Raw genomic sequence first — 25,995 nt, forward strand, 5'->3', positions numbered from 1 at the left:
ACCATGCCCAATGTTGGCAGTAATCACGTGATCCAAGTCCTATTAAAATCAATGGGAGACTTTCCAGTGACTTAAATGGGAATCAGATCTGGTCATAACTGGCAGTCTCAGCAGAGAGGAACTCTCTCTCCCCTACTGGTAGTCCCATCAGAACAAGAACAAGGCCACTGCCAAGGGAGTGGGGGTTGGGGTAGGGGGAGGAGTGTGCTGCAGCTACAGCTCTATTGTGTAGCTAAGTAGAGGGCTTCATTTTTCCAGGGCCGTCTATTTGGCATTTTCATGAGCACTAAATTACTCAAGAAAAAGATAATCTGAAAGATGGTGCTAGCAGGATGCCCAGTGTATCCACTAGAACACGGAGGGAAAGGAACAGCTCTTACTGGGAAATTCCCTAATTCTCCTCACCCCCTTCCCCCATGGTTAAACTGTGGTCGGATTTGATACGGTTTTGTGTAACAGCAAGGTGATGTTTACTATGTTAATATAAAGATAAGTACATATTATTCTGCAATATAAAAAATAAAAATATACTTGTCAGAATTAAACAGTTGTATTAAAATATTTTTGACAGGCACTAGCGTTTTAAAATATATTTTACTTACATCCAGTAGTTATATGGTTTTTTATTAGATTTTTGTGTGTGTGATGCAGGTCTAGTTGATCTTTCCAATGAACCAGATTTTGAGGGAATCTATGATGAAAACATGAATGAAGATCCAACTTATGACCCTAACAGTGCACAAGAAAAAAGTCTCTTTATGCAGTATGCAGACAATATACTACTTAAGTTGACATTTGGTACTATACAAGTTCAGCAGCATGAAAATGTGTGCAAATTTGATGCAGCATATGGGCTTTCTAATTTGATAAGATTGACGGAGGATCACCTTGACACAGTAACATACCAAAGGTTGCAGCAGAGGCTAATTCTTCAGCAAAAACTGGTGAACAAGCACTTAGAGAAAAAAACAGAAATCCGCAAGGATATTGAATATCTAAAAATAATGAGCTTTCTGATTCCATTTTTACTTGGCTTAAAAAGAAAGATGAAAATTCCAAATGTAAATCAACTTCTTCAACCATATTCAGGTAAGCAGCTTATAAAAGACAGGGAATAATTTTAAGTTTTTATTTTCAAATTGTATATTGTTCATATAATATTCAATTACAGTACTTTGAAAATTATTTGACCAGGTATTCTGAAAAGTTTAATAAAATTTTAATTATATAAGAAAGTGAATGTCTTTTAAGTGTGGAGAAACTAGTATTTTGTACATTCTAAGAGTAGCAATGGCAAATAACTTAATTCAGACTGTGGTAGATAACTTGGATGCTCATTGTGTACAGGAAGCCAAATTCATCCCTGATATAACTCTGTTGAAGTCTGTGAAGCTACAGTGCAATTGAATTTGGACTGGAATATTTATTCTAAAATAGTATTACACAATCATTTCTCAGTGAAACACACTAATATGTAACTGCTTAGCACCTTAGATTTTTAGACAGCATTAAGAAATTAATTATATTTTAGTACTTTAACCTTCTGTAATGCTCTAAAAAAATGTTCTCTTTTTGTAGATGATAAAGTTAAGACTGAACGAGAATTGCCTCCATTTGTACTTGGGCCGGATTTTAAATGCCAACATTTTCATTACATAAAGAATGAGTATTTTCATGTCCATGGAGGAATTGAATTTGATGTTGGTACACCTTCTGTTGAGGATGTTTCAGAAAAGATTAAGGTTTTGATTCAGTATCTTCTCTATGATTTATGTGTGTGTACTTGCAGCTAATATAGTATAAGGTAATAGTCTACTTTTGTTAAAAATACCAGTGAGAGCTAAGGAAATCATGTGTTCATGAAAAAGGTGTTATCCTGCAGATTGGTAAGAGAAAATATAATAGAGCCAGGCTAAAGTAACAGTGCAATACTTCCTTATAGTAAATCTTCAGTGTCATCAGTTTACTAGTTTGTACCACAACTGTTATGTATATTAACTTCAGCTGACTATACAGAGTGCACAGTGCAAGAATTTTCAGGAAGTTAGGTTTGCATATAAGGGGGGAGAATAACACAGTATTTCTCCAACACCCCCTCCTCCCCCCAAAATATATACATATTCACACATTTCTCTTTCACCAGTTCCTTTAGTGTGGCTCTGGCTCCAGTTCTCAGTCTTCAGCGTACTCCCATCTGCATCTTCAGTTTGTCAGGAGTTGGGAGCTTTCTGATTTGCAAATGGGCTGAGTCAGTGCATTATCCCCCAGAATTATATCCTATAGAAAGGACAGGGCTTCTGTCCGATAGCCTCAGTTATCACTGTGATGTGAAATCTTAGCTCCAATGAAGTCAATAGGTGTTTTTGTTATTGACTTCTTTGGAGCCAGTATTTCACCATTAGTCTCTACTGGACTTTCAGCTGTGAGATCAAACATCTACTGATTTTGGATAATGGAATTCAGTTTGTTCTGAATCAACCAATTGCTCCAGAGCCCCATCAAGGTCCCCATGCCATTTTCAGCTTGAATGTTCTTCACAGACATGATTAATACTATAGTTCAGGGGTCTAACAGGACAGAAGTGAACATACACAGAACAATGTTTGCTGTTTCTACCTGCTGTGATTGGTATCGTTGGTTATAGAGGCAGTATTGCCCTAAAGGATGCATAGAATGCAAGGGACAGTTTTCTCCCTGTGCAACACAATGCATGGTATTGTATCATGGCCACCCTGAGGGGGAAAATGGCAGTTAAAAGGGCCAGCAAAGTCCGTTCATTTCACAAGGATCAAACTTCCTGTCTATATTAAAGAGTGTGTGTGCTAGGCACAGCCATTGCATCCACATCCAATATCAAGGCCATTCCCTCAGTGAGACTTCACATTGGGTGTGGATTTAACTGTCAACAGTCTCTGAAAGCAGTCTCTGTGAGTAGATGCACAGTGATCAGAATGGATTTCAGCTTGTATGTTTGACATAACAGACAAAATTTAAGTGACCCAATGGCTCTGGTCAGTTTTTAGCCATTCAGACAACCACTTTATAAATGTAAACATTACAGTTGGTTAATATAACGATTATTTTGTTCTAGGCCGCCTTTGATGACCTACAGAATTGTGCATCAAACCATGTAGCCCAGTTGTTAGACCCAGATATACCATACAGAGAACATTACTCCATACCAACTATGGAATTTGATGGAAAGAGGTAAGGAACATGCTGCATACTGTATATTTAAACTATGTAAAAATTGCCAAAGTGATAATCTGGTTTATTGCTGTTTTCAAAACAATTATTGATTACTTGAACCTGCTGAATATAAATGAAAGAAATCACAGTTGTCAAGAACATCACGTCTGAGTAGTGTTTGAGAAAATGTGATCTGATCAAAATTTAATTTTAGTAGTCTAAATAATGTTCTGTTTAATATATTAAAGTAATAAAGCTAATTGAGTTACTTGATTAAATTTATGTGTAAACACAATTTTAAAAATCTCATACTCAAGCTTGCAAATGTTGGTTAAGGTTTTCTTTAAATTATGAAATATTCTTAAATTCTGTAGAAATATAATATAAAATTAGTACTCTGTCTCAGAAATATTGTTCCAAGACCATATGAAAAGAAGCATGTTTTAAATCCCAGCAATTGAACAAATTCACACAACTGTATTATAAAAATTAATGTAAAAGTGCGCAGTCTGAGGCAAATGTTTAGTTTTTAAAATAGTTGTTACATTTTTGTAATATTAGTGTTCTGTAGGAGAGAATTTTTTAATGTAAATATTCAATAGTTTCAACTAAGATGTGTTAAACTTGAAATAAGTGTTCTCAGCTATAACTACTACTGAAAAATTCTTAAACTGTTGATTATTCAGACATGTATAGTATAATGATTTTTTGTTTATATATTTTATTAGTCTTCTGTCAATGACAGTACATTGAAAATATTTTTGTATGTAAAGACACAGAGCTGGGTCTTCATTTGATGTAAAGTGGTGTAGCTCCAATGACGTTAAAGGTACTCTGACAACTTATACCAGCTGAGGACTTGGCTGTGTATTTTTAATTTTATATATAAAAGCACAAAGTACACAAAAGAGCTAAAATGTTTCTCTTTAAGCTTCTTTGTTTTGTTTTTTGTGACAGCTACTATGTGATCTCCATTGAATTGGAAACTTTTTATCAGCAGCTATATAAGACCCCATGGTGGGGAGCCATAAATGAAATAATAAGCACTCTCAAGCCTAAAAGGCTTCCATTAACTGATATCCAGTCACTGGAGCAATTCAAGAAAAGATTTGGTTATAAGAAAGCTATTAAATGCAAGGTATCCTACTTACTATATAATTGTTTTTCGGAAAGTGCATTTATACTTTGGAAACTGACTCTAAAAATGGCTTTATGTTGAATGTCTCTCGATGATTCCAGAATAAGTTTGCACGGTTTACAAGTAAAAACAATGATTTTTTAATAACTGCCAGTGCTGCAGATTCCACCTGGAATCTAACAGTGAAGCTGTATTCTCTAAGGCTCATGCACACCATCAGTGATGATTCTGCAGGCAAAATTGTGGTTTCAGTAACATCTTTGTAAACCCACTATTCTCACATTCTGTTCTCATTTATACATGAACAACCCCATTCCCTTTAATTGAATTAAACAAGTATAACAAAGGGCAAAAATTTGACTATGCACTTGTAACTCGATGGATTGCTTTATGCATTATCAACAGAACAGAATAGAAATCGGCTTACTCTCTTATCATACATCTCTGATGCTGCAGTGTAAACAGGAGTAAAATGTTGTTGTTTAGTCTCAAGTAAGTAGATGTGATTCTGACTATATGGGGGGCAGATCCGTTGAGTAGTATGCTGCCATTTTTAAATAGTCATTTTCAGGTCCAGATCTTCATCTGATGTAAATTGACACACATTTATTGAAGTCAAGGGAGTTAAGTGGATTTACATCTGCTAAAGATCTGGCCCTCAGTATAGATCCACAATTTAAGAATTGGAGGTTGCCTCTTCCCAGTGTCTCCTTTTCCAGTAAATGTTTTATTTCTCTTTGACATACTGTCTATTATTCTATTTACATGGATTTAGAGTTTACCTTATGGTATGAAGTCTGCTGCTGAGAGAGGACTATCTGCTATCTTCCATACTTTTTGTCGTAAAACATCTACTTCCAGTCTCAGTGTTGTAGATGAATATGGTTATGCTCTTCTCCATCATGCTTCCATACACAACCGTGTGCCAATTATCTGTCAGCTGATTAAATCTCATTTGAATATCAATCAGAGGCGCAATGTTCACTTTAACCAGGGTAAGATATGATGTATATATATGTCGGGAAGCTATGATTGTGGGGCTGCATGTTTCCTGTCACTTCCATCAGCAGAGGGGAGCTCTCTGATAGGGGGAGTCATGGAAGGAGGGAATACCAGAACAGTGGAATGTTTCTTCTTTCTAAATCCCATAAAAGCCTCTCTGCAGGAATTTCACATAGATCCAGATCTGTGAAGTGAGAGGCAGGAGGCTGGGGAGGACATTCATTCTATATCTCATTCTCTCCTTTTCAAAAACTTTGGAGTAGAGCAGTGCAAATTACTGCAGGTTGAATTCCCATTAACTTTCTGGTCTGTGAAATCTACACCTTCTTTGGGCATTTCTGGACACTGGCAGTTGGGGGAACCCATGTGGCTGCACTGTTTCTTTTGTTAGGTACTGCAAGGAGCCAGGGATGCCATGTAGCAGTATAGAGGAAAGTATCTTTCATGTGCGTGGCCATTGTATCTAGCAGATCTCCAAGATCCATGGGATTGTAGATACACAGATTTTTAAGACTACTATGATCATCTTGTCTGATTTCTTGCATAATACATTTCACCTAGTACAGGGGTTCTCAAACTGGGGGTCAGGACCCCTCAGGGGGTTGTGAGGTTATTACATGGGGGGTCGCGAGCTCCACCCTAAACCCTGCTTTGCATCCAGCATTTATAATGGTGTTAAGTATATAAAAAAGTGTTTTTAATTTTAAAGGGGGGGTAGCACTCAGAGGCTTCCTATGTGAAAGGGGTCACCATTTCAAAAGTTGGAGAACTACTGACCTAGTAATTCCTACAGCGAAGGACATTATTTTTTCCTACTACATCAGTGAACACTATCAAGCTCATGAACTGAGGTTGAATCAGAGGACTTTTAAGAAAGATATGCAATATAGATTTAAAGACTCTAAGTGATGATGAATTTATCACTGAACCCCTGACCTCTTCTGTGGTGGGGAGGAAAGGGGAAACAAATTCCTCTGCACTGGAAAAACATGTTGGGGAGTATGGGCTCCAGAGTATTTGTGGGCAACAGTAAAGTTTCCCTCCCTAGAAATATCAGAAATATTTTCTGTGACCACTCTTTGTTTTCTTTCTGCAACGTACAGTATAGGACAAAATGTGCTTTACAACTAATTTTATAAATGTATCAATCTCTCTTTGTGAATTTCAGCCTGTGCTTTTACAGTCATCACCATCCAGCTTTTCAGTTTATTTAAATTACTGCTATAAGGTAGCCCTCTAAGATTCCATTTTGCCTGATTTATGACATGTATACAAATATCATTAGAAATGTATAGAATTAGAGTACATCCAATATACGATACTATACAAACATGTAGACTGTAGCTAACAAGCATAAATACATTTTTGTTTTAGGAAGACGTTCACAGAAGAGTGAGACTAAGGGGGACAGAGCTGGTAATTAGTACATTAAATATTATGAGATCTTTTAGTATATTTTGTTGTTATAAATATACAATGTAAGCAAAAAAGAGTTCATCTCAAGAAAGGGAAGATTTGACATTTTTATGAAAATTAGGATGTAGAGTCTACTGGCCAAGTCTTGTCTCTACTCAGCTTTTACTGAAGCAAAACTCCCACTGAAGCCATGAACTTTGACTAAGTACATTAGGATTTTGATGTAAAAGAAGGGGAAGCTGAGTGGGGGATTAGCACATGTAGCATGGGAACTTGGAAGACTTGTTCAGAGTTCTACTTAAAAGTGTCTGTAATTCCTTCATCAGTAGTAAACTAAGTTCCAGCCATGAGAAGGCAGTCCCAATATGTGATGTCTCATGATTACTGTCACTGGGATTTCATGAAAACATTAGAGGAAAGCTATAGAAGCTGCACTGGAAAATTCTACATTTCACTTGTCAGCAGCTCCTATCTTCCTCACCTTCAGTCTAGGATATAGGTTTCATATTTTAGAATTCTTTGACTTGTCATCTGCTGTGTTTAGGAATATATGGAAGTTAATTCTTCTCTAGAGCTTGGTGTTTCAGTTCTAAATGAATAATTGCTTTGCTTTGAAATCCAAAGCCAATGCATTCAATGTGATCTTTACTGAGGTAGTGAAGCCTTCTTTTAAACTATCCAGTTGCCTGACTGCTCTTTAAATTTTTCAGAGAAATTTCTTGATATAAGTGATCTCAGCCAGTTCAATGAGTTTTGCAAGTTAAGAGGCTGAACAGCCCTTTATGTTCCCTTTCTTTAAGAAAAAGGAGATGGAGTGCAGACACTTATCCTGCCAAGACTGGAGATCCGTTAATTAAATAATGGATAAGTTCTGTTTTTATAGGTCTTATTTTCGGAAACTGAAAAGGAGTACTTGTGGCACCTTAGAGACTAACCAATTTATTTGAGCATAAGCTTTCGTGAGCTACAGCTCACTTCATCGGATGCATACTGTGGAAAATACAGAAGATGTTTTTATACACACAAACCATGAAAAAATGGGTGTTTATCACTACAAAAGGTTTTCTCTCCCCCCACCCCACTCTCCTGCTGGTAATAGCTTATGTAAAGTGATCACTCTCCTTTCCTTTCGGAAACTGACTACTTCCTGACTGCTGTTCATGTTATTTATTCCTTGATACATTCCCAATTCAAAGATAATATACGTGGTTTGAACTCCAGTTAAGTACATCTTTTAATCCTTTTTATTTGACAAAGGAACTGATAGGTAGGAGCATTAAGAGACTATGCCTTCTCTGCTGTGGTGGAACATATCCCCTAGTGTGTGGAACTGTAGTTGCCGCATAATTCAGAAACCTCAATTCTAAACCCCACTTCCTTACTGAGGAGTCTCCAGGTGTGGGAAATTCTCCAGTGGACAAACAGTCTATGTAGTTTTCTCTACCACCTCGCTAAAGCCTCCGCTTTCATGAACTGTGCTATAGACTTTGCCTTTGGTGGAACACAGATCAGCGTCAGTTTTAGAAAAAGGTATACTATGACCCCAATCCTTCATTAGGCTCCACACAGCCACAGAATCCCTATTAAACTTACCTAGGCTTCTGTAGGGATCTGGTTGTATAGCACAGACTGGAGACTATGAGTCTGTGATACTACCTGTAACAGTCGTGTGTCTGCCATGCTTTCAGAGTAGTGCCAATGTATCTGATTATGTTTAATACGTTGATTTTCAGGAAAATCACATTTGCAAGAAAAGGAGACCTCTGGGGAAAGAATTGGTGAGTGGTAAAGAAATCCAGATATTACCTTTATTATCTTTACCTATGCAGCATGTGGAAGCTTGAAAGATTACAGCTAAGGAGCAGAGAAATGGAATATTTTTATTAAAACTAAGGAGTTCATACTTTAAGAAAATGTGTTTCCACACTGCTTAAGTCTGTCCAAGGCTTTGGAAGCATAGGAGCATCAAGATTTTTCCATGACTTGCGTGGGATGGAAGGCAGGATGTATGTTTGTTTGTTTTCAAAAGTATAAAAGACTATATTATTACCACTGAAGTTATAACTTCAGACATCTTTCGTTTTAAATCTGTTGATGCATTCAGATGTTTTCCTTTTATCTCAAAAGCTTCAATATGATATTAAATCAAGACATTGTAGAGATGAATAACTTATTCCGTGATTAGAATGGCATGAAAACAGTGTTGATAAAACTGGCAAATAGTTACGTGGAGATTTTAATCCTATGTTGCAGGCACAGTTTAGGTGCATCACTTTAAAAATTATGTCCATTATATCAGCTTTTTTTTTTATATATATCCATTAGCTTTAGGTCCTACTGCTTTACACCTGGCAGCTCAGTGTGGATCCATTGAAGCACTTACTTGTCTTCTGGCCTGTAAGGCAGATTATAAATTACCTGATGATCGAGGATGGATGGCTATACATTTTGCTGCATTCTATGACAACATTTCCTGTATCACAGTTCTCTATAGGAAAGACCCAGATCTGCTAGAGGCTGAAACAACAGCTGAGTAAGTCACTAGAGTTTTTATCACTGTGACGATTGGTGCTTTATCATTTATATAATACAATATGCTTGAAAGACCACAAATATGGCCCCCCTCCTAAAATTTCTGTCTTGCCATACAAATATAGCCCCGTATTGGAAAACGAATTAGCCCTTCCAGAATGAGGAGTAAAATAACAGTATTTATATGCTCATATAGATGTCCTTAATTGTATGGGAGCAACTCCTTTGGCTTTAATGGGAGTTATATGCATTGGGGCCCCATTGTCTTGAGGCTGTACAACTTCAGTGTTGTTATACTCATGATTCTGAATTTCTTTTGCTCATGATGCTCCTATGCTCTGGGTGCGTGAAGGAATGTTGTAAGCCATAGAAATGCAGGACCTAATTTTGCCATCCAATAGGATTGTGCAGCTTCCACTCAGGTCAACAGAAGTTACATTTCTGTATGAGGTCACAATTGGGCCCTCAGAGTCCTGAGAAGTATTTAGGCTATAGCATAAAATCATTGTTTTGTGGGGAAAAAGAAGAGGAGACCTGCTGAAATCTTGAAGATGCACTCTCAACATCATTCAGTCATGATACTGCACAGATATCTATCATTGAGAAATATGAAAAGAAGGACCTAATGCAATCTCAGTGGCAATCAGTGAAAAAACTACCACTGACTTAGTAGAATTTGGTATGACCTCAAGGGAGCCTCAGCTAAGTCAGAAATCAAATGAACAATTAAAAATCAAACAAGCAGAAACTGCAAATCGAAGACAGATGTGTCTGGACAGAGAGCTTGTGCATTCACGTCCTCATAGATTCCATTTTTGAAAAATAATAGTTTATAATCAGCTGAAATAACTATGTGAAATAAACTTGTTCGCATACTTCATATTTTATTACATATTAATTTATACCACAATATGTTTCTGTGTTCCATAGATATCATTCTACTCCACTATTGCTTGCAGCCACCTCTGGAGCATTAGACACGCTTCAATATTTGTTTTCTCTTGGTGCCAGTTGGAAGAAAACTGACAGTGAAGGAAACAATATCATTCATTTAGCGGTCCTGTACTTTCACACAGAAATTCTCAAGCATCTAATACAGCTAGATAATCCAGATCTTCCAGTTTGGAATACTCTTGTAGGTAAGCACATATATTCTCTCTCAAATAAAATGTCTGTGTATGATTCATTTTAACCAGTGGTATCTTTCCCTAAAATGGTGAAAATATCTATAGTTAATGTACTTCCCAAACCAAGCTACAAATAATGAAAAATAGAATTTTGAATGTTTTGGGGCTACATTGTATCTCTAGCTTTCCCTGCGAAGTCCATTAATTTGAATGGAGTTGCAGATGCGTTACTGAAGGCAATCTGGTCCTTAATTGTTATATGATGTTATATGATGAAAATAATATAGTTTCTATTTTTAGCATGCACTCTTCATGCATCAAAAAATAGCTTTCTTTTGATACTATTTCAGTTACCATTGCGATCACTGTAGCTTATTTTTTCAGACACCTGTTTCTCCTACTGTTTTCGGCCCTTATCCTTTTTTGGGGGGGCGGGGGCGGGATAGCTCAGTGGTTTGAGCATTGGCCAGCTAAACCCAGGATTGTGAGTTCAATCCTTGAGGGGGCCATTTAGGGGATCTGGGGCAAAAATTGGGGATTGGTCCTGCTTTGAGCAGGGGGTTGGACTAGATGACCTCCTGAGGTCCCTTCCAGCCCTGATATTCTATGACAACTGCTTGTTCCTAGTGCCATAAAAACAAACACGTAATTTCAAATTTTGGGGGAGGGATAGCTCAGTGGTTTGAGCATTGACCTGCTAAACCCAGGGTTGTGAGTTCAATCCTTGAGGGGGGCCACTTAGGAATCTGGGGCAAAAATTGGGGATTGGTCCTGCTTTGAGCAGGGGGTTGGACTAGATGACCTCCTGAGGTCCCTTCTAACCCTGATATTCTATGATTCTATGAAACACTTAAGCATATGTTTAATTTTATCCATTTGAGTAATCATATTGAGCTCAATGGGACTACTCAAGTGTTTAAAATTATTCACATATATAAGTGTTTGTAGTATCAGGACCTTTGCATGTAATTCAGAAAGACATATCTCCAGCTTCTGCATTACTGAAACATACCCAGAAATTTATTATTTCAAATTGCAACTTTACAGCTTCCTCTTCAAAACCATTGGTGTATCCATATAAATACATCTGCACTTACTGTACATATAAATAACTAGGTACTTATGTGTGCAGTTTTCCACTTGGGATGCAGAGAAGGAATTTTGCAGGTATACCTTTTACATCCATGTTTGAAAATGAGTCCCCTTCTCTTTCCTGTTTTTGCAGAAAAAAGTTCTTTGGCTATCACTGGGTTTTAAGCACACTTTATAGTCCTGATCTTCCAGTGAGATGCACACAGTGAATTCTTATGTTCACATGGAGTCTCACTGTTTTCAGGAGGGCTCCACATTACCACAATGTTCTACCCATGCAAATTAATTGCAGGACTGGGGCCTATGTCAGCCCCTGACTCTCTTATCTTTTAAAACTGTAAATTCTGATCCATAAAAGAAATGGCTTTCTTCAATTATAATGTAAAGGGAATTGCCCTTCACCTAGTAATGATCTCATGGGGCCAGATCCTCAGCTGCAGTTGAGGTACGCTGAGCACAGTTGAGGAATATGGAGAGCACAGACCCTCTTTATACTCCCCTGATCCTGGAGCTGCTGAATACTGCCTTAATCTGTGTCAGATACCAATGGGGCTATTATGGCAAACAGGGATTCCTAGATACAGGGAATCACAGGCCAGACCTCCAGTCCCTAACCACAGCCCCAACACTGGCAGGCGGTGATATAAAAGCTGCTTTGATGGTTGTACACTACCTGAGTATCCTTGTATGTAGGGGAGACCAGAGTTACTTGATTTAGGTCCGCTTTGCTCTGGATGAGGGCAATTAACTCCAATCTGGAATATAATGAAGAAAGAGTTGAGTATCCATCAAGTTATCTCCTTATATAGTAATGGTTTTAGTTGCTGCTTCTGGCATCTGTGAATAAGGGTTGCACAAAAGACAAACAAGGCCTTACATGCTATTCAAAACTGTTCCCAGTTGGGGCATTTATTCAAATTGTGATTTCATTTAAATAATTTCCCTTTGTACTTATACATGTAATTAAATAGCTTTGCTTAGAACTAAGCAGGTCAACTTTACATCGTAATATGCAAAGAGAATAAATACTCTACAGCTGAAGTAATATTAAAGGAAGATTATATGGGACATTCAATTTAAACCCTGCAAATGGCAGTTCATGATTTTACTAGGTGAGGTCACTAGGAAGAGGATTAAGATGGGAGGATATATTTTCTTACAGAAGAAGCAATGCAAGCAATGTAATAGAAACATAATGTTAAAATGAAGCACTTATCACATTATCCTACCTCTCCACAAGCCTTTCTTCATTTAATTTGTGCTAGAGAGAATTTAAACAGTTGCCCATACCCTCTAAAATATTTTTGAAATGAGAGATGTTCTTGGTAAATATTGTTAGATTTGGAGCCTGAAATAAATACCACCTAAACGTCAGCAACAAACTGTTTCTTCGATTATTTATGTAGAGAGCGCATAAACTTATCCTGGCTGCTGCCATGGTATAATTTTTAAAGTAAACTGCTAAAGTGGACTACTTGCTATATGCAAAGACACACAGAAAACCAGTACGTAGCACACACATTAATGGAATGTTTGGATTCACTGATCCTGTGGGTATTTTTGAGAATATAGACCATTGATCACCAAACTAAAAAGTAAATATGGATATATATAAAATTGCTGGGAAGAAGGCAGTTATTAGGACTTGGAAATCATCTTAAATGTTAAGTACAGGTTGGCTATTTGAAATTTAAGCCATAACTGAAAGTTTTATTTAAAGATAAATTCAGATTGTTTATATTGTTTCAAGTGCAATCAGAGTAACAACATTTGAGGGTTGCAGAGAATTCCCATTGACAATAATGGAAGTTTTGCATAGGAGGGCCTTGGTATGAGAGCACTCCTATCCAATAAGAGAATTTTTCCTTTATTGTGTATCTCATTGTAACAAGCTGGTATATGTGCACACACATACTCATTCCTATCGTAGTACTTAGCTGCCAGTCTGTGGAACAGCACTGTAAACTGGAGACGTTTTTTTAAAACTATGAGCTCCAACAAGGATTGTTTTTCCTGACCCACATGGAAACATATGTGGGGTAAAATACAGGCTCCAATGAAGTCAGTTAAATTTGATGGAGCCAGGATTTTTATCCCTGAATTGGCGTATCGTTACGATAAAAGCTACTAAAAAGGATGACTGAAAAAGTATGTTCTTTTTAAGGTCAAATAATCTTTAAAGTTCACATTCAATGACAGCTGTGTTTTTGTGAAATGAAAATGTTTTTAAAATGTTTTACATTCCCAACAGAGATGTTACAGTGTGAAGATGCTACAAGGCCAGAAATGGCAGTTAGATCCTTGGAAGTTCTCTGTTTAGCAAAAGATTTCTACTGGAAATGCATTTTGGATGCAGGTGATATAAATAGCATAGCAAGTGTACTTGATTTTATTTTAACATCTTAAAGCCATAAGTTTTTGTAAAATTAATTGTGCTGTCAAGTCATCACTCATTATCAACAATACTAGTGCATAAACAGAGTCTCCAAAGGTGCTACATTTAGCAAAACTGTGATAATTTCAGCTCAGTTCAAAACAGAAGGTTTAAAATATTTATTAAATGAAACCCTAACATGGGTCACAAGTGTAAAAAAGATACTTGACTTGAAGGATAGTTTCAACAACCTGAAGGAAAGCTTTAAAACAGGATTTCAAGAGTGAGGAGAAGTAGTAAGAACTGACATAAATATGGGTCTGGCTGGGGCCTCTAGAATAAAAATGCCTCTGTATTGGCTTAGTCCTTGTTCATTTGGCAAAAGTAGTATTTTTATTGTATGTCTGGATAGTTGGAATGGAGTTTCCATTAGATTATAATATTTGTAGGTGGATTCAATTTTAGGCCTTGGCATGTTAAGTGTCCCTGTCATTTGTTTTTATTTTTGAAATTATGAAAATATTTCATTTAATTCTCATAAACTCAATTTAAAATTAACAATAAGCAAATATGATATTGGATGGTTGTTACACTGACTATAATAATGGTTTTGTTTTCTTATTTATTGCAGGTGCTATCCCCGCTCTAATCAATCTGTTGAAAGGCCGGCAGATCAAGCTGGCATGTATAACATCAGGGGTGCTGAGTAACATTTCACCGAATTTCACCATTTCCAAAGCTTTAGTAGAAGCAGGAGGCATTTCAGTATTAATTGAATTGTTGGGTTCTGGTGAACCTGAACTGCAATCTCGCTGTGCTGTTATCCTATATGATATTGCCCAGTTCGACAATAATCAAAATGTCATTACTGAGCTGGTGAGCCTAATTCAGGAACTGTTAGTTATGTTCACGTTTTTTACTTTTTTTAAAAGGACTGAATTTTTTAAAAAATCCTTTGCTTTTCCAATATGAGGTAATTTTCATAGTTGATTAAACCTATTTGACATCTTTTGTTCCATTCATTTATATGTATATACTGTGAGGCACATGGAATGTAATTGCAATGGCTCTTTCTTTGGGATTGTTCCATATTACGACCATATGCTTTTTTCCTTCTTTAGGGTGGAATCCCTCCTTTGGTAAATCTTTTGAAAATTAAAATACAGGATTTGTTAGTTAATGTAATAAATTGTATCCGGGTGTTATGCATTCAGAACAAACTCAATCAAAGCACAGTGGAGGAACATCAGGGTATTCCAGCACTTGTTGAGTTTCTAACTTCACAATCAGGTAAACTTTTAGTTTTACATGTTCATTTAATATTATTACTGTAGACATTTGTAAAAAAGGAAACTCTCCATATTAGTAATGGTTTGAGTATTATTATATACTCCTGGGCGAATTCTGCAACAAAAAATTCTGCACACAATATTTTCAAATTCTGCAAAATTCTGCATGTTTTATTTGTCAAAATAACATAATCTAATCACACCAGTTTCAGTTATTATTGGTCATTTATTTCAAAATACCTGTCAGCAAGTATGTCTGTAACAATACAGACAACAAAAAAGATTCAGGAAATGTTTTTTGACAAATAGATTACTTAGTAGGCATATTAATACAGAACTCTGAGTAATAATTCATTTAAACTACAATGCAGAACCGTATTTCCCGCAGCTCTCAGAAGCAGTGCAAAGCCTTGTGGGAGTCAGGGGTAACGGGAGCTGAGGGAGAGGGAAGTAATTGCTGGGAAGGAGCCTGGATGTGAACTTGGAGGGTTGTTGGGTATGGGTGGGAAAAGTCTGGAACAGATTTTTTGGGGATGGGTGGGGAGAGATTGTTGGGATTCCCCCATGCAGACCCTGGCTTAACCCTAGCCTATCCCATTCAGTTAGGCACATCTGTCCTGGTCCCTATGTGTCCTTGCACCCCCTGTCCACATGTGTCTCTCCATCTCCACTCAGACACCCACTCTCCCCATCCCCATGTGGCCCTGCCACTCCCTTCTCCGTCACCATATGCCCCTGAGCCTCCACTCCCATTCAGCCCCTGCCCCACTCTGTCCTCCCCCACTAGCCCTTATCAGCCCCTATCTGACCCCACAGCAGCCCCATACTGTCCATCTCCCCATAGCCCATGTCTCCTGACCTGGCCTGAAAGGCCAGGCACTGTGAAGAAGGCAGGCTCTTTCTCTTCCCTAGCTGGCCCAGAGCTGCTGCTCTGTTCTATCGGCACAGCGCCCTCAGGTGGGCAAAAGGCAGAACTGCAGTAACTTTCCAGCCAAAGTTATTTTCTGCTGAGACTGCTTTGTTCTAGTGTCATAGTGCCCTCTGGTGGGCAAAAGGCGGAACTGCAGCAACTTTCTGGCAGAAGCTTTTTTCTGCTCCAAAAAATAAAAATATGCACAACTCATTAATTATGCAAGTGCACAGTGGTGCAGAATTCCCCCAGGAGTAACTGTTTTGCTTTATTGTGTAGTGCCTGATCCAAAGCCACTGGAGTCAGCTGAAAAAATCCGATTGACTTCAGTGGGCTTTGAATCAGGCCCTTGTTGCCCATGTTAATGTTTTGCTACTTAGACTACTTTTTCACAATATTTCTATGCAAGTTACTTTAAAATTGCCTTCAGACTGGTAAATTTGTTTACAAATCAGGCTTTAATACAGAATAATTTGCAGACCCTGAAATAAAAAGACATAGGAAGGTAGACTGGCAGGTAAAATTCTGTGTTCAATTCTACCCTGTGCAACTTAATTGATTTAAGAACATAAGAACATAAGAATGGCCATACTGGGTCAGACCAAAGGTCCATCCAGCCCAGTATCCTGTCTACCGATGCCAGGTGGCCCAGGAGTGAATCTAACAGGTAATGATCTTGTGATCTCTCTCCTGCCATCCATCTCCACCCTCTGACAAACAGGGGCTAGGGACACCATTCCTTACCCATCCTGGCTAATACCCATTAATGGACTTAACCTCCATGAATTTATCCATTTCTCTTTTAAACCCTATTATAGTCCTAGCCTTCACAACTTCCTCAGGCAAGGAGTTCCACAGGTTGACTGTGCGCTGAGTGAAGAGGAACTTCCTTTTATTTGTTTTAAACCTGCTACCCATTAATTTCATTTGGTGGCCCCTAGTTCTTATATTGTGGGAACAAGTAAATAACTTTTCCTGATTCACTTTCTCCACACCACTCATGATTTTATATACCTCTATCATATCCCCCTTAGTCTTCTCTTTTCTAAGCTGAAAAGTCCTAGCCTCTTTAATTTTTCCTCATAAGGGACCCGTTCCAAACCCCTAATCATTTTAGTTGCCCTTTTCTGAACCTTTTCTAATGCCCGTATATCTTTTTTGAGATGAGGGGACCACATCTGTACGCAGATTTGAGTGGAGTTGCATTGGTGTAGAATTTTGCTCACTATTTTTTTCTTTTTCATACTTTGGTTTTCATTTATAACAACCCAAGGCATATGAGAACAATTCCTATATGTACAATTTAGACATGGGTGATAATACAATATTAAGGCAACATTAAGGTTAATAATTTATCTGCAAAAAGCTTATAAGAAGTGTTCTCCCATGTTCTTGACCTGTAAAAATATTTTCTTCTTGCAAGGTTTCCATGAAATCAAGTAGTACTGCCTTGTGCAACCACCTAGTTTAGCCTACATTAAAGTTCGCAAGGTCACATTAGTGGTGTGGATGACATTTTTGGGGCATCTGACCATCTATAGCCTTACGATTTAAATTTGAAGAATATCCAGAAGTCAGAAATGACTGAATGTTTAGTCAGCATTTTAGCTATCCGTATCAGTACGCTACAAGTGTATTAGCCCTAACATCCCTCTGAAATACAGTTACTACTAGTCTGAAATAAAACCTTCTAAGGGAAAAAAGAGAGAATTTTGTTGATTCTTATCACTGTTTGACTAATACTTTATGTATTTAAAGATGTACTACAGGCTGTATCTTCAGCAGCTCTTGCAGAACTTGCTCGGGGGAATGAGAAGATGCAGGATGCTATTGCAAATGCAGATGCAATTGGTCCTCTGGTTGAACTTCTCCGTGGAAGGAAAATCAGTGTGCAGGTGAAAGGTGCTATGGCTATAGAAGCACTATCGGATAACAACTCTTGTATACAGAAACAGTTTCTGGCAAAATCAGCAACAAAATATCTTTTAAAGCTCTTGAAGGCAAGAATTCATTTTGCATTTTTATTTTTCTCAAGTCTTAAATCAATCTGTTCATTAGAAAAAAGCGTAAAATAGGCTGAATTACTTGGAATAACTGGAAAACCCTTAATATCATGGAATAAATCGTTTTTTAAATGTGTAAGGCTTAAAATTCTGCTAGTGAAGGAAAAACTTTGCTTTTTTCAAACTTTCAGGCATTTCACTTGACCGTTAAGGAACAAGGTGCTATAACTTTGTGGGCACTGGCAGGACAAACACTGAAGCAGCAAAAGTTAATGGCAGAACAGATTGGGTACAACTTTATTATTGATATGCTTTTGTCACCATCTGATAAAATGCAGTATGTTGGTAAGATTTTGTTTGTTTGTTTTGCATAAATTTGCAAAATATTGGACAGTTTATTGGAGATTTTTAAACGTACATTTTTGCTTTGTTTTGGAAGGAGGTGAAGCAGTCATAGCTCTTAGCAAAGATAGCAAACTTCATCAAAATCAAATATGTGAAGGGAATGGAATTGGCCCTTTGGTTCGATTGTTGAGAAGCGCAAAGATAGCAGAGGGCACGCTCCTGAGTGTCATCAGAGCCCTGGGGACCATTTGTATTGGTTTGTAGAATTTCTTATGTTTTAAGGTGTTTTTTTAAAAAACAAACAAACAAATCTTAAGTGGTTTTGAATGGGAAAAATGCAAACCAGTTTGAAACAATATCAATGAAAGAAGAAAATATTTTATTTAGTATTAATATTAGTATATAATTGAAATATAACTTTTTAATATAAAGAAAAATAATTTGCCAAGAACAAAATTCTTACTTTATTCAGACATTAAACCTTTGTGTAAATTACATAATTTTGTCATGTTAACCACTGTTTGGAGCCCCTAGCATGCCTATGAAATGTCACACACCAAATTGCTTTCAGTGATGGTAATTAAAATGCCACAGCTAAACACCATGTGGTCCTTCACCTTACCAATTTCCACCACTGCAGTGCCAATGTAGACAAATAGTTTTGGTGTAGCAGCCCAACAGTGAAAATAATTTTCTCACTCCAATCCCCCAGTGCCACTACTTAGATGTACTTTCTGATCTACTGTCTGGGATAAAGGTTTCCAGTAGGGACTTTACTATAGAAATTTCCCTGCACAAACCATTGTTTTAATCTGTGGTTATTTTGTCAGCATCAGCTACTTTTCTAGCGTTGTTATTATCCCATAATTGGCTTCTCTATCAGTATGTTTCAGAAGAAGCTTCTTATGAGCATGCTGCTGCCAGCTGTCTGGGTCCTGGGGATCATCAGGGGAGTTAGTTCAGCTGAATTCTGTGAGATTCAGAGTACCTTGGTCTATGACTGGGTGATGGAATGGCTTAACAAGTAGGCCATTGCTGAGTCTGGCAAGCAGTGCCATGACAAGACTTGGAGTACATCTACATTGCAGTTTTTAAAATCCATGGCAGCGAGTCTCTGAGTCCACTTCTAAAGACTTGGGCTCGTGCTAAAATGCTAAAAACAGCAGAGTAGACATTGCAGCACTGAAACCTGCCCCCCAGCTCCAGCCTGAGCCCAAATGTCTACACTTTTGTTTGTAATAGTGTAGCATGAGCCCTGTGAGCCAGAAATGTATAGACCTGGGCTCTGAGACTTGTTGCCATGGGTTTTAAAATACAGGCTGATCATGCACTAAAAAAGGCACTGATAACAGTCAGCCCAGTGAAAGGAAGAAAACGTGTGTGCTGCATTGTCTCGTGAATTTCATATAGAAAGGTTCTAGTACATGGAGCTGGTTACTCCTTGATGAATATGTACATGAACTTTACAACGTAAAATATTTTAGCTGCTGGTCTTGTTCTCTGGCTATCCATGAGTTCCTGTTTTTGTAATTCTTGTCATATCCTGGCTGGCTGGTTTTTTATTACCCTTATTTGTTGTGCCACATCTAAAAATTAAGAATGTAAACTCTTTTGGGACTGCAATCTGACTTGGGGGTATTTTAAAAATAAAAAATATTAATTGTATGCCAACTTATTTCCTTGTGGTGTATAAAAAAGGCCTGAAAGTTTTTTTTTCTTGTTTTCATCCTCAAAATATCAGAAATGTCAAGTCTTGTCATGCCTGTTTTTGTTGGAAGACTTTGATGACCTAAATATGCGGATTGAGTGCTTTCACAGCCCTTAAATGAAGGTGTTGAATCCTTAATAATGGCATATTTTCTTTCATATTTACATTGGTGTTAACAAAAAAAAAAAAAAGAAGCCCCAAGCCAAAAACCAGTGCCTTAAAAAGTTTAAGTAAAAATCACTTCCTATTTCAGTTACTCAAGATTTACTTGTACAATTGCTCTGATGTAAAAACCTACTAGTTCTCGAACATCCATAGAAGTTTCTGAGGTTCACAAAACCTGAATTTCTAAGTAAAAAGCAAAAGGGGAAAAATACTTTTTTTCCACAGGAATTGCCTCCCTTTCAGGACCTTTTCTGTATATCATAAAGAAGAAAAAAAGGCACAAAACCACTCTTGGGTTTTGTTTTTGTGTGTGGCAGTTTTCCTTTAAAGCAAAATTTTTTTTACGGCAATGTATTATATGTCCACAAACATCCATAGAAGTTTCTGAGGTTCACAAAACCTGAATTTCTAAGTAAAAAGCAAAAGGGGAAAAATACTTTTTTTCCACAGGAATTGCCTCCCTTTCAGGACCTTTTCTGTATATCATAAAGAAGAAAAAAAGGCACAAAACCACTCTTGGGTTTTGTTTTTGTGTGTGGCAGTTTTCCTTTAAAGCAAAATTTTTTTTACGGCAATGTATTATATGTCCACAAATTTAATTGTCGTGCTGGATGATTGACCTGCCAACCGTAGAAAATCACGTGATTCACATTCTAATGCTATTTCTATGAGAGAGCCATGAGAAAGTGGATGTGACTAACGGGGTAGATGCTGGAAGTGTGAATGTTGCATCTACTACTTGTTTGGAGACTACCAGCATTCCTCCCCAACTTCAAACCCTGCTGAAGAGGACATTTTTGTTGTCATCATGTACAGCAGGAAAATTAACAAGCTCTCGAAACCTTCTTGTCTAAACTCTTTTTGGTATCTCATAAAAATAAGGTAGTCCAGTATTTAAATCCCAAATTCATTACTATGATTTTTCTTGAAATTTAATGTAAACCAGATCAGGTAATTTCCTTTCCCCCAATCTACATTCATCCCAAGAATAACATGTTTTTAGAACAGATTTGAAATGAGTCTTCAGGTTTGGCAAAATGTATTTGTCCTCCTAAAATAAGCTCTCTGTCCTGTCTCTTCTTGACATATGAGGCTAGATCAGCTGGATAAACCATACTAAATGGTGAATCTGAAATAGTCAAGTGCATTGTACCCAATTACAAGGAAGCAGAGGTACCCATTCTAGAAGATGTTTATGTTCAATCGCTAAGAGCAAAAGTGACACCTAAGGCAACTTTTAGTCAAGTCTCTGGAATTTTAAATGTCTGTACATGTATTTGGAAATCATTACTTAGATTTAGTCAGGACTATTATTTAGGGTAGGATGGACTTTTTTGGCAAAGTGGTTCTCCAGTTTCTCTATAACTAGAAATATCCTCAGGAAGCCAATCTTTGGGATAATTAGTGCTTATTACAGTCTCCAAGACTTAATGTTTGGAAACATACTAATGAAAATTCACCATCTGCTGGGCTTCTTTGAATTTACTCCATGCTCACCTTCCTTTCCTCCATATATCTTTTTCTAGGGAGCTGTCAGCAACAGAAGCCAGGCATACCTTTATGTACACACGGTCCTTGTACATAAATGTAAAACACCTGGATCAGCTCTAATAGTTATTTCAAGTGAAAAGAATATAGTACTCTTGTTATTACGTAATCTGCAACAATTAGGTATAAAGTGGACAATTTTTCTTTATGCTTTCTGTTTTTCTCTTGCACAAATGTCTTACACGGGATACATCTGACATGTGGACTCTTACAGGTGTGGCTCATACAAACAATCCAGTCAGCCAGGAAAACATAGTGGAGGAACAGGCCTTACCAATACTGGTTCACCTGCTTAAAAATCATAATTCTCTTCAGATAAAGGTGTGGAATAATGGTGTTGTGAGGGGGCAGGGGTGTATGTGTGCGCACGTTCTGTGGCTGAAAAATATTCAGAATTGAACTTTCTGAGAACACTTCTTGCCATCTCATTTTGCAGCTTAGAGCATGAGAAAACAAAACTAAATAAATAATATCCCTCCTTAATAAGACACTTCAAATGCCAGCTACTGAGGAATAATTGCAAACCATGCCTAAAAAACTACTGTCCCTTATTTTTAAGTGTATGAGGGCAATAACAAAAGTAATTTAAAACTTCAAAGATGTGCTGTAAGGATTCTGTTTTTCCCTTGTGGATTTCTCTTGAGTAAGTTGTTTTTTCTAGATGAACTAACTGCTCATAAATATTGGACTTCCCTGTGCTAATTCATAACGTCCCTTTTGAGTGTGTTTTTTATGCAGGGAGTAACATATGACAGTTTGATATGCTGGCACATCTTCAGTGCACAGTGAGGCATATGGGACCAAACCTATCTGCTATATGCTGGTCCTATGAGAGCACATGAATACTTTGTTTCGCTGCTCTAAGGGTGCAGTAAGTAGAATTATAAGATATCCACAATTCTGGAGTCTTCATTCCTTAGAATATGACAAAGCTTTGAATGACCAGGCTCAGAATGCTTTAAAGCTATCTTTTAAGACATTAAATCTGCGGTGAGGATTGGCTGAAAAACATATGAATCTGGTCATACAGAAGCATGGCTCTGCATGTGAGTGTTTCTGCTATCTTCAAAGAACAAGAATTACAAGTGGGTCATTTTGTCTCTCTAATCCTGAAGTATAGGTATAATTTAAACTACATAAATAAACCAATTAACCAAAGACCTTGTAGTGTAATGGACAAAATACCATTTGCTTATGGTATATAAATTACAAGAGCAATCAGTTCTTACTTCAAGGCACAAGCTGATTATGATTTGAGATCAGGAACACAGGAATTCACATACTGGTTCAGACCAGAGGTCTATCTAGTCCAGTATCCAATCTCTAGCACTGACCAATATGCTTTAAAGGAAGATGCAAGAACCTCTGAAGAGGGCAATTAAAAAGTAAGCTGACCATACAGGAAGTTTTTTCTTAACACCTTTAATTCAGTGCTGGCTTATGCCATGAAGGTTTATATCCCTTATAAATAATATATTTTGTAAATTTTGTCTAATGTAACTGTGGATGTTTCCATTATCCATATAAATATTGAATCCTTTTTTTTTTTTTTTTGGAGACCTACTAAGTCTTGGCCTCAATTATATTTTGTTGAAGTGAGTTGTCCTACATATTTAGTTTTCTAGTATAAACTGATTTTCTGCTTATTAAATAAAATATGCCATGAATTTGTTCTGCAAAGTGTAAGTATATAATATCTGTATTTTTCTTAAAAATATATATTTAGGTTGAAGTTGCATATTCCTTGGCTTGCATTGTTTTAAGGAACAGTAATTTACAGACTGTGTTACAAGAGGAGGAAGGTTTCGTTTATAGTGATGTTCTTGAACTTCTTAATGCACCTGATAAGGTACTGTACTTGATAAAGTAGCAGTATTAATTTAGGAAAAAATATTCTATATTAATGTCATAGTGTCACCATAAGCCAAATATGGCATACCAAATTTACTATACAGTAGATCCAACTTCACATGTCAGACACAAATATCAAAAGTATGTCCTTTTAATATAACTATTTTTTTTAATACTCTTCTGGGTTGGGTTAAACCTTATTGAAGCTGGTGGGTGTAACAGCTGTTCTTAATTTGATAGCTGTAAGAAACAGTTAAGCTCATTTATAGCAGTCTCCACCCAAAACAAAGGCATATGAAGAAGGAAGCTGCAGACATAGCTTGGTCCAGCACAGTGTGTGTCCCTGAGAGAATCCCAGAGAGAAGACTGTGACAGGTTGGATCACAGAAACCCCCTTGGGACTGCCAACTGGTGTGCTGAGACTACCTCTGGCAGCTTGGGACTTCAGAACCCTGCCTTGTTTGAGCCAGACACGCTAGCCTGCTACAAACACAGCCCCAGGTCTGAACCACATCCCTCAAAAGCTGCAGGATAAACTGAAAACAGCTTAAGAAATGTTCCTGTCTCCAACACTCAGATGCCCAGCTCCCAGTGAGGTCCAAACCCTAAATAAATCTGTTTTACCTTGTATAAAGCTTAAGTACAGTTGCAGCAGGGTTAATGGTATAAATGCTATCACAATTTCAAGACTAATATATTGTTCAGAATCAAGGCACACACTAAATTCAGGACCACAAGATCTTCAATTTAGGAAGAAGCTACTGACTACTGCAAAGAGGGTCAAACCTTAAACCCAGAATATGTGTAAGTGACTTGGAAGTCCTTTACATCATGCACGCATCCTCTGGAAGTGCTAATAATTCCTGAGGACAATTGTGCCTGGTGTGAAAGGATGTTGGAGGGGATCTGCACCCACTCTGAATAGAAGGTGGGAAGAGAGCTCATGCCATTGAGCTGTGAGCCCTTCCCCCAAAGCTGCCCTTTATGGATCTTGACTCTCCTTTTCCCCTTCATTGGAGTTGTGGATGTCAATTCAGGTATCAGTAAACTTTTTACTGTTGTTACTGCAGGGGGCAGAGGGAGATCAGGAACGGGTCCATAACATTAACACAGGACAAAAAGCAAGGTTAATTATACTGGTTGGGAGTTAGCAGGATTCAGGGTATGTGCGTGTTCCTCTTGCCCCTATCACCAGAGAGAGAGGGATTTCTTCAGGCTGAGGGTCCTTTACTTTGCTCCAAGACTCACACTTCCATTTCAAAGCAGTGAGCTGCAAGATCACTGTTGGGCTCCATTGCTCCATCCATCCAGTCTTCTCAGCTGTCAGCCACAGAAACGTGTTCTGAAGTGGATTTGGGGAGGCTTAGCACATGCTCAGTACCTTACCAACAGCATCTTCCAGCTTCTGGTAGTTGCAATGAGGGAAGCTAGACAGGCTATATGGGTGCCTCTGCATCAGTTCTTTCTCACTTTGGGGACAGACAGACATCTGCAGCTGTAGAGTCTAGCTGAATCACACAGCTTTGTGCTGTACAACGTCTACCTTATGTTTTATACTGCTGCCCCTCACTGTAGTGTCTGAAATACTTCCATGTAAAGTCAGTAGCAATAGTGAAGTCCTTAGTGGACTGTATGGAGTCTCTGACACTTCTTCTTTTTTGGGATAAAAATTTGCCGGGATAGGGTTTGTTTTTTTCAATTGTATTTATTTCCTTTTTTGTTCTGTCTGTTTGTTTCAGGAGGGATTTTTTGTGTGTTCTTGATTGGGGTTTTTTGGTTAAAGAGAAGTGTCAGTGTGGTGAGCGTCATTCTTATCGTTATCTAGTCTCTGAGGGTTTGGCCTGCAGTATTTATATGAAAATCAATAAAAACAAAGACAAAAATATGAGGATGGGGTTGGTAACTATTTTAACATATCAAAGAATGCAGTATTTTATTCTTTAATTTTTAGATAGTATGAAAACTTCAGAGCTCGCATGTTTCTGTGGGGTTTTGTATTTGTTTTTTTGTTTAAGGATATTTGTTTACGAGCTGGATATGCTTTAGCCCTTTTTGCATACAACAATCCTGTCCAACAGTTCCTGATATTGGAGACCGGCGCAATTACGATGTCTACATTTGAACCTTTTCTGCGATCAGAAATTGAGACAGATAAAGCAATGGCTGCATTTCAGGTATAGGAACAGGGCTTTTACACATAACACACAAAACACATAGGCCCATTACCAGTTTAAAATGTATTATGTGTAATGTTATGGTTATTAGAACTGATTTTTACACAAAAATATTAATATAAAGTCCTTTTC

The 25,995-nt window shown here is 37.5% G+C and overlaps 1 protein-coding gene across 1 annotated transcript in view; it reads left to right on the plus strand.

Moving 5' to 3' along the window:
• The window catches only part of ANKAR (ankyrin and armadillo repeat containing), a 49,150-nt gene that overhangs the window by 4,192 nt on the left and 18,963 nt on the right, over window positions 1-25,995 (plus strand). Inside the window, exons 3-20 of the mRNA XM_074967766.1 lie at window positions 652-1,089; window positions 1,579-1,742; window positions 3,092-3,207; window positions 4,147-4,327; window positions 5,103-5,322; window positions 6,704-6,745; window positions 8,479-8,523; window positions 9,071-9,278; window positions 10,208-10,416; window positions 13,748-13,852; window positions 14,502-14,746; window positions 14,992-15,160; window positions 17,828-18,069; window positions 18,264-18,417; window positions 18,512-18,673; window positions 22,053-22,159; window positions 23,565-23,687; window positions 25,705-25,863. Of these exons, the coding sequence (XP_074823867.1) occupies window positions 652-1,089; window positions 1,579-1,742; window positions 3,092-3,207; window positions 4,147-4,327; window positions 5,103-5,322; window positions 6,704-6,745; window positions 8,479-8,523; window positions 9,071-9,278; window positions 10,208-10,416; window positions 13,748-13,852; window positions 14,502-14,746; window positions 14,992-15,160; window positions 17,828-18,069; window positions 18,264-18,417; window positions 18,512-18,673; window positions 22,053-22,159; window positions 23,565-23,687; window positions 25,705-25,863 (3,089 nt within the window). The remainder of the gene's footprint in view (window positions 1-651; window positions 1,090-1,578; window positions 1,743-3,091; window positions 3,208-4,146; window positions 4,328-5,102; window positions 5,323-6,703; window positions 6,746-8,478; window positions 8,524-9,070; window positions 9,279-10,207; window positions 10,417-13,747; window positions 13,853-14,501; window positions 14,747-14,991; window positions 15,161-17,827; window positions 18,070-18,263; window positions 18,418-18,511; window positions 18,674-22,052; window positions 22,160-23,564; window positions 23,688-25,704; window positions 25,864-25,995) is intronic.

Source organism: Natator depressus, chromosome 11, assembly GCF_965152275.1.
Source record: "Natator depressus isolate rNatDep1 chromosome 11, rNatDep2.hap1, whole genome shotgun sequence".
NCBI lineage: Eukaryota > Metazoa > Chordata > Testudines > Cheloniidae > Natator > Natator depressus.